This window comes from Nipponia nippon, unplaced genomic scaffold, assembly GCF_047370975.1.
Source record: "Nipponia nippon isolate SJK-2023a ecotype South Korea unplaced genomic scaffold, ASM4737097v1 scaffold_13, whole genome shotgun sequence".
Lineage (NCBI taxonomy): Eukaryota > Metazoa > Chordata > Aves > Pelecaniformes > Threskiornithidae > Nipponia > Nipponia nippon.
Window position 1 is genome coordinate 310,387 of NW_028262324.1, and position 12,718 is coordinate 323,104.

Sequence of the window (12,718 nt, forward strand, 5' to 3'; positions counted from 1 at the left end):
GGAAGGCTGATCCAAGGTTGCAGCTGCACTGGGTCAGTGCTGGCCATAAGCCCAGACACTCAAATCTTGCCAAGCATTTTAGGCGTCTACTCCCAGTATCTCCAGTCTCTCATCAACACAGGGTTTGTTCACACGTGACTGGAGCTGTTACTCCCCCCTTGCTGTATGTGGAGACACTTACTGTGGGGCTGGTACTGGGCTGGGCTGGTTCCAGGCTGTGCAGTTCAGTTTGTTAACAGAGGCAGAGCAAGGGCAGTTCCCGCTGGCCCAAACCTCTGGGGCAACATGCTGGCTGTGCTTGCAGCTGTAGCACATCTGCCCAGGCACTGCCCCATCTCCCCAGCCTGGTACGTGTGGGCAGGGCAGCAGCAGTGCAATACTGAGCTTTCCTTACCTTTAGCATCACCAGTTCTTGCACACCCACAGATGAGGAAGACCCGTCAATGCAAGGTCTTCCACCTGCCATTTCCTGATGTGGAGTGTGTGCACAAGTACGGACGTCCACCAGCTGAGCAGCTTCATGAAAGGGGGGTGGGTGCATGACTCCAGACACAGTTTCTTCCACCTGGGAGCAGCATCTGAAGACGTGATTCGAGCATGATCTCAGGGAGCTGGCTCCTTTTGCAGTTCTTCAGTGACAGTTGTAGGAAATATCTTTCAGCCAAGAACAGGCAGCAAGGGGATACTTTGGCCTGGAAACATTGATCACACATCTCTTAATTCATTTCACAGTGATCTAGTGTTCACAGCCTCACAATTCACGACGGCTGTGTCTTCTTGTAGGCAGTGTGGTTTTGTTATTAGCAAAAGAGTCAGGGTTTATAACCCTCTGTTCTCAGAGACACTGCGATGTCTTTGCCATGCTTTCAAAGACTGTTCAGACACTTCATATTCACCTCCTGCTGCCATCTTTGGTGCATTGATGGCAGGCAATGACTGGTGGGCTTGATCTCCCATGTACGTGCCACAGAGCGACTCACCTGTATCTCTAGAGGAGGACCTCCTTGTATTATTGTACCAGGTACCACTAGTAGAAGTTTTCCTCAGCCTGTGACTGCCTGAGCTGGGAAAGCCTCTGAAAAAGTCACTGCAGAGGTCCCACAAAATAAGCTTTTCCCTTAGCTCCTTAATTTTTCCCCTGTGGGATTTCTCTCCTCCTCCCTGAGTCACTGGTGTGACACAGCTCATGTTTGCTAGCGCTCCCTGGCTTTCCCAAAGAGGTGCACTCTGGTCTGGCAGCTTTGCACCTGTGTGCAAGTCACAGCCTCAGAACCATCTATCGTGCCTGGTAATTGAACCCCCTTCCACCCAGCTTTCCTCTTACAGCAGTGGGGATCTCTGCTCCCAAAAGTGTCCTTGGTGCCAGCGAGTATATGACCATCCTCTGGTGGGGAGGTTCTGCCTTCATGGTAGTTTCCTTGCTCTTCATTTTGATGCCCTCCTGCTGCATGACTTCGTGCAAGACAGCACAGGGCTGCTAGCCCATGAGTAGGACTGATCTGAGATGTCATCTTGGTGTGTCCTCTGTGTCCTTGAGAGCCTCCAGCTCACCTGTTTCGGCCTCAAGAGAGAGCGGACCTCTTAGTGTGCTATGTGCAGAATCACATCCCAAGAGTTTCAGCCGCAGCAGCTAAGCAATGAAGTTATAGGTTCTCCAGCAATTCTGCCAGAGGTGTAGGTTGAAAACAGCCTACATGTTATCATCAAACCCTGAAATATGCAAAATAAAATGAGAACATTGCAGAAAAAATGAATGCTTGTCTGGTCCCTCCTGCGGCCAACTTCCCCTGTACCGCGTCAGGACACCCACTTTGGGGGGCCCCTGAAGCTGGGGCTCTTGCAACCTCCCACCTTCCCAGCTCCTATTTTCAGTCTGTCCAAAGGCTCTTATGAGCAAAGCAATGTCAATCAGGCTGTTAAAGTTTTTATACACCAAGTCTGTATCTACAAGAGCCCTTGGACAGAGACTGTCAAGCATTTTCCCAGTACCGCTGTTTCCCTCAGAGGACAGGTATAGCCTTTCTTGGCAAAGGAGAATAATATCTGCATCTCCACAAGGAAAGCTGCCAATTTAACCATGTTAGAGCTACACCAGCAAACTTTTGTTTCCAACACAGACCTGGTTTAACTCTTCCTTTCCTTCCCTGCTAGCCAATGCCTCAGTCCGCGAGCTTTGCAGCCGTGCAAAACTTAGCCTCCCCTGCCTGCCCTCCCACAGCACCCTGGGCATCTCCAGCAGCTTCGCAGCCCCTGCGGGGGCCCCACTCTCCGCCAGCCCCCACTGCACGGACCCCCCCCGATAAGCACAATGCAGCTGTGTGTCCAGCCAGCGAGCGGAGTGGCCATGATCTCACTGTCTCTCTATTTGTTATTTAAAAGTGCAGTGGGACTTTCATGTGAATGTGTTTAGATTAAGTTACTCTGAAGTTCTTCAGCAGTGCCAAAACGCCGTCTGCGAGAGAGCACCATGAGTGTGGTATCGCTCTGCGCAGGGATCCTGTCCGCTGGCTCGCCCGAGGTGATTAATAAGCTGAACAGACTAATTTCTGACTGTAGCAGAAATTTGCTGCATGGTGTGATACCAGCCCAAAATGACTCTGTTAGTGGCAAAATTGACCGAGTGTCTGCCAAGCCTTGGACCCCCAGTTAGAGGGGCCTGAGGCATCTGGCAGCTCAGCCCCCAGGATTTGCCTCTGCATGGGGTTGTTCCTATTCTGTAATAATAGGACCCCGTACGAAATGCAGTGCCACATCGCAGCAGTCACTGAGATAACAGGGGCTCTGCTGTGCCATGGTGCCAAGTGACATACTCCAAACTGGTGGCTGACAGAAGCTGATCTAGTGAGGCTGACCTTTAGCACACGGTTTGTTTATTCACACTACTCATGCTGGTCGAGGAGCAGGGCTCCACCTTTTCCTGAGGCCTCTGGATTGCTGCTCGTACGCTGATGGTTGATCTGTGCATGCGTGGGGGACACACCTGGTCTTCCTGCACAGCCTTGACCAGACTACTATGTGCTCAGGACACGAACAAACACAGAAAGTCCCCAAAATCTGCCCAGACAAAATGGCCAGGGCAAAAAAGGGGGCACATCTGGGCAAACCCAGATGCGTGGCAGCCTTACACCACGGGCTGACCCCAGGCTTGTCATCCCTCTCTGTGACCTCGCAGGGACAGCCCGGCATCCAGCGTGGATGAAGACGTTTTCCTCTCTCGATGCTCCAGGCTGGTTCAAGTCCCACTTGCCTAAGTCCCGCTTCCATCCCGGCTCTTGGAGGATGTCGGCAATAACAGCGGGCAGAGCACAGCCGTTGAAGCACTGTGCACCATGGGGGCCAGCTCCTGCCTGGACACCCCCTGCCAGCTCCGGGCGCAGCGGAGGCAGCGTCGGGGACACCCAACGATTTGCCGGGGCAGCAGTGATCCAGGAGCAAGCACGGGCCACATCTGGGACCTGCACCAGCCACGGTCCGCTGACCGTGGCCATTGACCTGCAGCTCATATAATGCCTCAGCTTCTCCAAGACCGAGGTCCAGGCGCCGCTTCTCCCCTCCTCGTTTCCACCCCTCGGGCCGGGCAGGGGTTTCGCGGCGCCAGGGGCTCGGCGGGCTCGGGAGGGCTCCGGAGCGGCCGCCGCCAGGGGCTGCCCTCGGCCCGCGGGCCCCGCCGCTGCCGCCGGCCCGGGGCGCCGCTGCCCGCCCCGCCCCGCTCCTGCCGGCCCGGCCCGGCCCGACGCGGCGCGGCGCGGCGGCCCCCAGCAGAGGGACCCGGGGAGCGGCCGGGGGTCCCGGAGGCCGGGCCGGGCCGGGCCGGGCCGGGCCGCGCCGCCCCCCGGGCGGGGCCGGGATCCGGTTTCACATCCTGCCCCGGTCGCGGGCAGAGCGGGCGGCGCGGCCGAGCGGGCCATGGCGGAGGGGTGAGTGCGGCCGCCGCGCACCTGTTGAGGTGGGCGGGAGGCGCCGCCGCCCCCGCGGGGCCGGTGCGAGGAGTGGGACGAGACGGGACGGGACGGGACTGGGGGCGCCCCCGGCCGGGGAGGGGGCGGGCGAGCCGCGGGCCCCGGCGGGCAGGTGAGGGGCGGCCGGCGCCGGGCCGGGACCTGTGGCGGCAGCAAGGCAGGGCTGGGCCGCGCCGCGCCGCCAACTTGTGCGAGGAGCTTCTCTCCCGCAGCCGCTCCCCGGGCCGGCTCCCCCGGCCTGTGCCGGCCTGTCTGCGGGGGAAGCTCCCGCACCCACTCGGCCCCGGCAGATCGGCTCCCCGCAAGGCCCGGCTCCCGCTGGGGCACGCCGGCCGTTGCCAGCGCCGGGCTGTTGGCAGCCTCCTGGCGAGGCGGCTGGCCCTGAGTTTCACTGAGCTGAGCTGGCCTGACCCTGAGCCGTGGCTCCCCGCCCGGCCTGGGCCTTGGGGGTCCGGCAGAGCGGCGGCTGGGCTCTGCCGGGTGCCCCGCACCTCCGCAGACGAGCGGTTAGTCAGCAGCACCCTCTGCTTTTGTATGTTTCAGACCAGGCTTGCAGGCTCTGCGGTGAGTTGCACGCGTAGGTTGCTCTCCATCACTTAAAAAAACAAACGCAATTACAAAATGACAATGTTTTCCTGGCCAAGCACAGGAATGGCTGTTGCATTTGGTTTGCTGGAGAGGGGTGACCAGGAGAGGGTTTGCTCCTCACCTGGAAGCTGGTAGGGAGCCAGGATCACCTGTTGGCAGTGAAAATGGAGGGCCAGGTAGCCAAGCCAGTTTCCCAGGCTGCCTCCTGCTTCCGAGAAACATGGGTGGATTTTATGGCTCCTCTGAATAACCCCATTCAGGAAGAGTTCCTCCTGGTCGTTCTGTGCCTCAGCTCATCGGCCAGAAGTGGCTGAATGAAGTTTGGTTCTGCTGGGAGGAAGGTACAGAGCTTGGCAGAAGGACTGTCCTTCCCGTGGCTGATGCCAGTTGCTGTTGTGCTGTTTTGCCAGCGTTTTTTTTTTGTCCTAGATGAAAAGCTCGGAACGATTTAACATTCCTGTGAGTGGGGCTCTCTCTCGAGGCCCCAGATTTCAGCTGGCTTCTCGCATTCTCTTTGTCTGGGGGAGAGGAGGGAGGGCTGTGCTGGCGTTTTGCCCAGTACCTCGGTGACGGTGCAAGGTGTTTGGAATATTTTTTTTCTCTTGCGTTTGAAGTTGTGTTTTTTCTTCTGTCTGTTCTGCATCCTCTCCAGCAGAACATGGTTTGAGTTAGTCTGTAAGAAGGAACGTCTTGAGAAGGGATAGCAAATCCCCTTGAGAGTGGATGTAGAATACCAGAATTCATCCAGAGCAAAACAATTAGCACAGCAGCACGCTCTCGGTCTGCCAGCAGCAGCAACTCATAGCGTCTGCTTCTGCCTCCCTGCTTGTGACAGTCAAGGGCACTCAGGGATCGAGGCTGCAGGTTGCTCACTTCAGGGGATAAACTCAAAAACCTGGCAAAGCCATGTAGATTTGGGGCTATCGTTCCACTAGCCAGTGCAGAGGAGTACAGAGCTTCTTGTGCTGGATTTCAGCATAATTTTTCTAGCATATCCCCACTGGCTATCTCTTTGGTGCTTTTTGAGTTTGGTGTTTGCTGAGTTGATGAGACAGCTTCCTATCAGTTGGATGGAGGCTATTTGGAGCGATGCTGAGATCACAGCAGATTACAGGAATGCAGATTTTGAAGCCAGGTTTTTGGTCGGATAGTTCACATGCCTTCTGTATCCACAACAGGTTTGCTTAGCTGAAACAGATGTCTTGGCCTTAGCTGGGAGCACATAAGCTACAGGGAGATCTAAGTACACTGGTCTGGTGCGTTTTGTAACCAAGAGAATTTTATGGCCATCCTTGTGTTGCAAAAGGCTGCTTCCAGCCTGACCATTACTGGATCCGCAGCTGAAAACCTCATGAGAGACTTGCACGTTTAATGTGCCAACAAGACCTGCAGAATCCGGTTCACTGAACGATGCCCTGCTTTATGGGCACAAAAGGCAAATGCATCCCATTCAAGTGATTTACTTGATCTCTAGAAAAATGTAATGTGCCATGGTGCACAGATGAAAGGAGGAGAGACTGAGACTCCTGTAGTGAACTGCCTAATGGGTAAGAAAATCCTGCAGATTTCAATGTATTTGTGTCTGAGCTTTAAGGCATTTTTAAAATCAATCCTGCTGTTCTTTTGGAGTTGGCTTCATAGGATTGGGGCAACTGCCTGCTGGCAACCAGGTAAAGTTTTGTAAACCAGGGAACAGTGTTTTCTTTTTTCACATAGAGCCATGGAGGAAGAGCTATTAGCATTGTTGAGGGACTGTGGGAAGGACTGTAAGATCCGAATCAGCTTTAATGGAATTGCTTCTATAATTAAAGATAACAAAGCATAAACTGCTGTGGGATTTTGGCTTTTTGGCCCATGAGGGTGTTGTTTGGGGTTTTTTTGTTTGGTTGGTTTTTTGTTTGTTTGTTTTCCCCTGGCAGTGCAGTTTAATAAATATTCACGAACCCTTTCTTTGAAGTCGCAAAAGGATGTGTCATATCTATATTTCTTGATAGGTAAATGCATTGGTAAGAATACTACTTGGTTGCCATTTTACCTATGGAAAAGAAAGCTTTTCAGTTTGGACTTGCTGTTTCAGCAGGGTATTCTTGGCTGTTTGAATTAAACAGCCTTGGGATGTTAGCAAAGGGAGATCTTATAGCCTGCGCCAGAAGTACTGGGGGTTGCTGAAGTCCTGTTAGCTGGGTGGGTAGAAGGACGGGGGATGGTACTGAGTGCGCTTGTTCAGTGGGAAATCTGCTGGTCTGGCTGGCCATTTTAATTTGATTAATACAAAATACAAAGGATTCACGTGCTTTCTGTTCTGATTACGATGAAGACTCTTAATTTTGTTATTGAATCTCAGTATCTTGAGTATGAGTTTGTTGCATATAGTTAATTCAGATTAATTCAGGCTTTAATTTGTCTTTGCCTGAATACTCGTTTCTGTGTTTTTTTCAGAAGCTTTAATTTGGGAATGAGTGAAAACTTCCACACTTCATCAGCCTGCCCTGGAGCTGCTGACAGACTCCTTGTGTCTGAACTCAGCCGTGGCTTTGCAGCAAAGGCGTCTTCTGGTTTTGTCAGGGCATCTGAACCTCCCACTGTTATTCAGTGCAGAGGCCCCCCACATCCTCTGAACTGGGTCCATGTGCCCTGTTCTGGTTTACCCTCTTCTTAATTGGCTTAAATAAGGCCATGAATAAATGTCCTCTCTATAGCTAGCTGTGACCGCAGGACAAGCTTCTGCTTCCAGCAAGTCATCCAGCTCTCATCTGCTGGATGAGTCTATTCCTGGATGAGCATTGTGGTAACTCACTTCACAGTACATGAGCTGGGGCAGTGAAGGTCTCTGTTTGCTCTTTTGCATCAATGGAGATAAGGGCAGGTGGGAGAGGTTATCAGCAGCCCGACCTCTGCCACGCACTCCTGGTGTCATCCCTGCTCCTCTGAATGTGCTGCTGGAGCTATCGGTGAGCTTGCCAGCGCAGTTTCCTTGGGATTAAATGGTTTAGGGGTGACAGACTGGCTGGCTTTAAATGAAACCAGGAGTGCATTTTCTCTCTGCTGGCAGAGGCAGAAGAGGAGTGATAAGCTGTGGAGGACAAGGTAGTCATCTTGTCCACCATCACTGCCATATCCTGCTTCCATCAGCAGGCCCAGCATGGCCTGGAGCTAGCTCCCGAGGGGGAGTCATGCCTTCAGTTACAGTGTTTGACTCTATGCAGATAAAGCCTGGTCCTTGGGAAACACCTTCAGACACACCAGAGTCTTCTAATGGAAACTAATCAGAAGTTCAAAGGAAAGACGCGGCATTTCCTCCTTCCCTGTGGTCTTCTTTCCCAGTGTTTCCAGTCCTGTCGTACTACCCAAATGGCTTTCTTAGTGGATGGTGCAATTGAGAGGAGATTGCAAGCTTTCAGCAAATAAATACGTCAGAATTTGAAATGCTCCATTTAGGGTCCATCAGTCCTTCCCAAGTGGAGCACAATTATTTGTGCCTTGTTGTGACGTATACGCTCGTGTTTCTTTAAAAAGCCCTCTGGGCAGATTTGAATAGTTAGTGAAGTGCCTCTTATTTGTAATAAAAATAAATTCCAGAACAGACACTGGAATTTGGTTTTCGCTGGATTCATAGAAGGTTTCTGAGCTCTGCTGTCATTACACATATGATGTTAATTCCTGCCTTTCTCAAGGTGCACAGAAAGGTAGTTCCCTTGTAAGAAAGATGGCTTTAATGATCAAGCAATTTCTTGTGCTTTTTAGTAGCTCAGTCATGAGTGTCTGCTGAAGCAAGCTGTCTGTCCAATTGTTTTTATATTTTTCATGGGCAAGAGTAGTCTTCTGCTTTGGGCAATTTCTTAAAGCAGTCAGTTTTTAGAGTGGCAGGAAAGTATTAACTAAAGCAGTAGACATGAGGTCCATCTGGCTCGTACATCTGGAACGAGACACTGTAGGTCAAGAGAAAATTTTTTTGCACTTGGTCTTTGTCTCATGGGAGAATGGAAAAAATACCATTACTTGGGATATATTCTCTCATCCTAATTACTGTTCCAAGTGTTTGAGGTTACTGATGTAAGGAATAACAATGTTTTATATTTCCAGTTGAATATTGACCAGCAAATTCCAGTGTAGCTGGTGTCAACCATCCTCTAGCTACTCTCCCAAGCTTTTTTCTTTGTGTCTTGTCAGCTGCCATTTTTTGGTTATGCAATGCACAGAGCCAAAAGAGGTTTGGGAAGCTTATAATGAGGATGCTGAAGGTCCAGATTGCTTATTTGCAATGAAGCATTGGAGATAGAAAGGACTTCATGATCCCCAGGGGGAGCGTTGGTACGGCTTGTGTAGCAGCTCGAGGAGTTGGGATGTGCCTGGCTTCCTGCAGCTATGTGCTTCAGGCAAAAAGAAGAGACTCGGGTTGGACGATATCAACTTTAGAAAATTCCCCCTGAAAAAAAACCAAGCTGAAAGACCAAAGCACTGGAGATGCTGAGATTATTTTTGTCGGGCTTTCTTGTCTTTTTGGACTTAAGGTCTTGTATGAAATTCCACTGAGGGCTTTATGCTGCAGAGCGCTGGGGAACTTCTGAAATAGAGAGGTCTGAATAAAATTATTCATTGGCATCTTCGTCAGCCACCAGAGGCAAATAAAAATCTGGTTCTACACAGAGGATGTATTTTTCTTACGCCTCTTGTATTCTGCTTGTGCCCAGCTCCCCAAGCCAAGCTCTCACTGCACTTTGCCTTCTTCGATGGAAACTGCTCTGACACGGGATGAAACAAAGATGATGAGTGCCCAGTGCTCCCTGGACTTGCTGCACGTTCCTCTTTCAGCCTGGAGCAGAGCAGTCCTTGGGCCCCTCTAAACTGACCTTTTTCTTAGCCACAGGGTTTATGATCTACAAAAAACAAACAAGCCAAGCGGGGCGAAGTGGGGGAACCCAAACCTGTGCTGGGCTGATTTGTGTGTGTAACTTGGCAGATGTGGGACACTGCCCTAAGGCACTTTGCTTTGGCAGATGGGGCTGTTTCCTACCTGGGCAAACAAGGTTACTGCTTTCTGGCTGGAAACCTGTTACAGAGGCAGAGAAGACTCATTGTAGTGGGATTTTGTGTCGTCTTGGACATCATGAACTGGTGGCCCAGGGCCAGGTGCACTGCAGCAGACAGAACTTCTTTGTTCTGTAGATCTGGTTTTTCTGTTTGGTTTTGCTTGTGTTTATTTTTTTCCCCCAGAAGAATGACAAGGAGGCTTACTGTCTCCATCACCAGTGGTACCAAGAAAAGCCCTGTATGATGATGCCCAATGAGTTGGGACTGAGCTCAGCAAATCCCCTTTAACCACATGGAGTTCAGTTGTCTTGGTTTTTCCGACTCTGAGGCAGTGCAATGTCTTGCACGTGGGTTTTCATGTGTAGAAGCAGCCAGGACTCAGTTTAGGAGAAGCATGAATTGGCGTAAAGTATTTTCAGTAACAAAGTCGAGTCAGAAAAAGTTATCATAGGAGACTTTATAGCTGAATAATTAAATACAGACCCAGGGGATGCAGTGGGTGAGCAGTGCTGGGTAGTGTTGCCTGGAAAGATGCCCCTCCCAGGGCTGTGGCCAGAGCAGGCGGTGGATGTTGGCTGCAGTTTTCAGTGCCTCTGCACTGGCTGCTGGGCCCTTGGGGTGGCTGGCTTGGTTTTATTGTCGGGATGCTGACCTGCTCCAGCCAACTGGTCCTGGCCACCCCAGCTGCTGCAGCGCCTGGCCCTTACTCCCCTGCTAATGTGCTTGTGCAGTCATGCTCCCCCATGCAGCCACATCTACTCTGGGCTCGTCCCCACGTGCTTTTGGTGCTGTGTGGGAAATAGCAAGTGCAGGGTTGTTTCCAGACATGGGGTAAGCTGCGGGTGGTCACACACTGTAATCCAGGCTCTGAGTCTCCCTTATATGCGTTTGAACAGTAACTCAAGGTCCAGCTGTTAGTTTCAACGCATTCAGTTTGTCGTAAAACTGTAAATGCCATGTTCGGTCCTCTTCTGGTCTGGCAACTGTTTCCTTCTCATGTATATTGTAGTTCTTTGATAGCTAGAAATATTCAGCTGTGTATCAGCTGCACTGTCTAGCTCTTCTTTGCTCCCTATCTACAGTAATTAGGTTTGGGATTTTTTTATTAGGCCTTGCAAGCATTGCTCTAAGCTATGGTGAGAGGAGAAGCTCCAAGTGTTTTACGAATTCTTGGTGATGAATCAACATCCAGTGAAGCAAAGAGAGATGGCGAAAGGGCTGTGAGTTGGGGTGCAGAGCCTGGAGTGCGGCTGGCATGAGAAGCGTTTGATATATACCTAAGGACAAGTGGTAAGCACGTTGTGATATGGAGGTATATTTTCTTAGCAATTTATACCATCATAATACAATGGATAGTTTGCCTGGGATACGGCTGAGTTGCATTTAGTCGGTACAGTAAGATGAGTGTGAAGCAAGTAGCATTGGGGCTTGGAGGGCAGCTTTGTGCTTGGGTTGGTGCTGCCCTTGGGCTCTCACCTGCCATCCTGCATTAGAGTACAAATGGCAGAAGAGTTGCAGTTTTGGCTTGGAAACTCCTTAGAAAGCTTGCCCCTGGAATAAGCTACTTCCATTTTCATGAAATGAGTTTTAAAATCACTGAAAATGAGGACGAAAAGCAAATGTCGTGGTCCCTTCTGTACTGTGATTTTAGAAGCTGCTGAGGAAATGCCTGGTGATTAGGTGATGGTCTGACAACTTGGCCGAAATTCACTAAAGCTGTAATTTGAAATTAAGTCTAAAACATGTGTTTGAGGTTCTGGAGACTGAAGGCTTTTCCAAAGCAGAAATCTGTTTTGGGGTAGTAATAAGCATAAAAGATAAGAAAGACAGTGATGATCTTCTGGGGGTGAAGCTGTGCACTGCCACTCTCATTTCTTCTGGCCCTGGGTCCCGTCACCAGAGTGGCTGAGTTCACTAAAGCAACAGAAAACTGGCTGCTTTTTAGTTAGCAAGCTGAATTAGCTCCATGTGGAATTTGAGGAGCTCCAGTGTTCTTGTGTGATGAGTGCTGGGGGTGCACTGTGGGGAAAGAGCATGGGGGGGATGCGGAGGGCACCCCCTCCTTCCAGCAGCAGCAAGTCATTGGATCCGCTCTGCTTTCAGTGTACCATGACGTTATCATCCAGTTCCCTCTCCCGTGGTCTGCTGGGCCAGCTTTGGATGCCATGCTGCAGGGGTGACTTTGGGTATGTTGTTGAGACTTTGGCCTTGAATGCCAAAACCCTGCTGTGAGAGGGGGAGGCTGGCAGAGAGCTGCTGTGGGGCAGAGCTCCCTTTGGTGGGGGACACTTGTCTGGTTGCTCTTGTTGAAACAAGGAGGGCTGGATGAGTCTGGCAAAGGGGAAGATGTCAGTGATTTCAGCCTCTCTGGCTCCCCATAACTCTTCCCCAGCAAGGCAGCCTCTCAGGGTGCGATGGCAGAGTCCCCCCTCAGCCTCCAAGTGCTGCCTCTAATGGCTGAGCACTTGTGTGCTTAAACTTTCTTTGGTCTTGGAGGGATGAAATCACTTGCTTTTGTCTCTGTTTGGATAAGGAGAGCTTCTGCTGAGCTGCAAGAGCTGTCTGTGCGTGGGAGAGAAGTTTTTTGGTAACCCAGCATGTTTGGTGCAAGGTGTGCTTGCTGTGGGGCTAGAGGGAAACTTTGTCTTGGGCTACTTTCTCTGTCTGCCCTGTTGGCTCTGGAGCATGAAGCAAAGACCGTAGGTGGAAAAGGGTGGACAGTGTGATGATTGTCAAATAGCTCAGTGAAACAGTCCAGAGTTCAGCTCAAAATGTAAAAATGAGTGACTTCCAGTGGTTGACATGCTTGTTCCTGCCTGGTCTGGATGGCTCGGGTGGTGACCTGTGCTTGGGGTGTGTTGATTTTGGGCTGCATCCTGCACCGGAGGCTCTTTGGGGAAGAGCACAGTTTCCTATTTGAGAATGTGTCCTGATACCATGTACATGTTGTACTCTGGGTGCTGAAATAAAATAGCCCCTGCAGCTGGCCACGGCAGCTCCATTACTGTGGTCCTCACAGCGCGTGCAGCGCCTCCCCGAAGTGGAGTTCGGCCCCCAGGAATGGCACGCTGCGGGCCGGGGAGGGCATGTGTTTAATTCCTGTTACCTGTCTCAAACCTCTACTGTTTGCAGTGGTAGAC

General features: G+C 51.3%; 1 protein-coding gene across 1 annotated transcript in view; it reads left to right on the forward strand.

The window, feature by feature from the left end:
* Positions 1–3,784: 3,784 nt before the first annotated feature.
* Positions 3,785–12,718, forward strand: part of LOC104019961 (rho GTPase-activating protein 39) — a 53,536-nt gene continuing 44,602 nt past the window's right edge. The window contains exon 1 of the mRNA XM_087750309.1: positions 3,785–3,917. Coding sequence (XP_087606435.1) covers positions 3,907–3,917 — 11 coding nt within the window. The 5' untranslated portion in view covers positions 3,785–3,906. The remainder of the gene's footprint in view (positions 3,918–12,718) is intronic.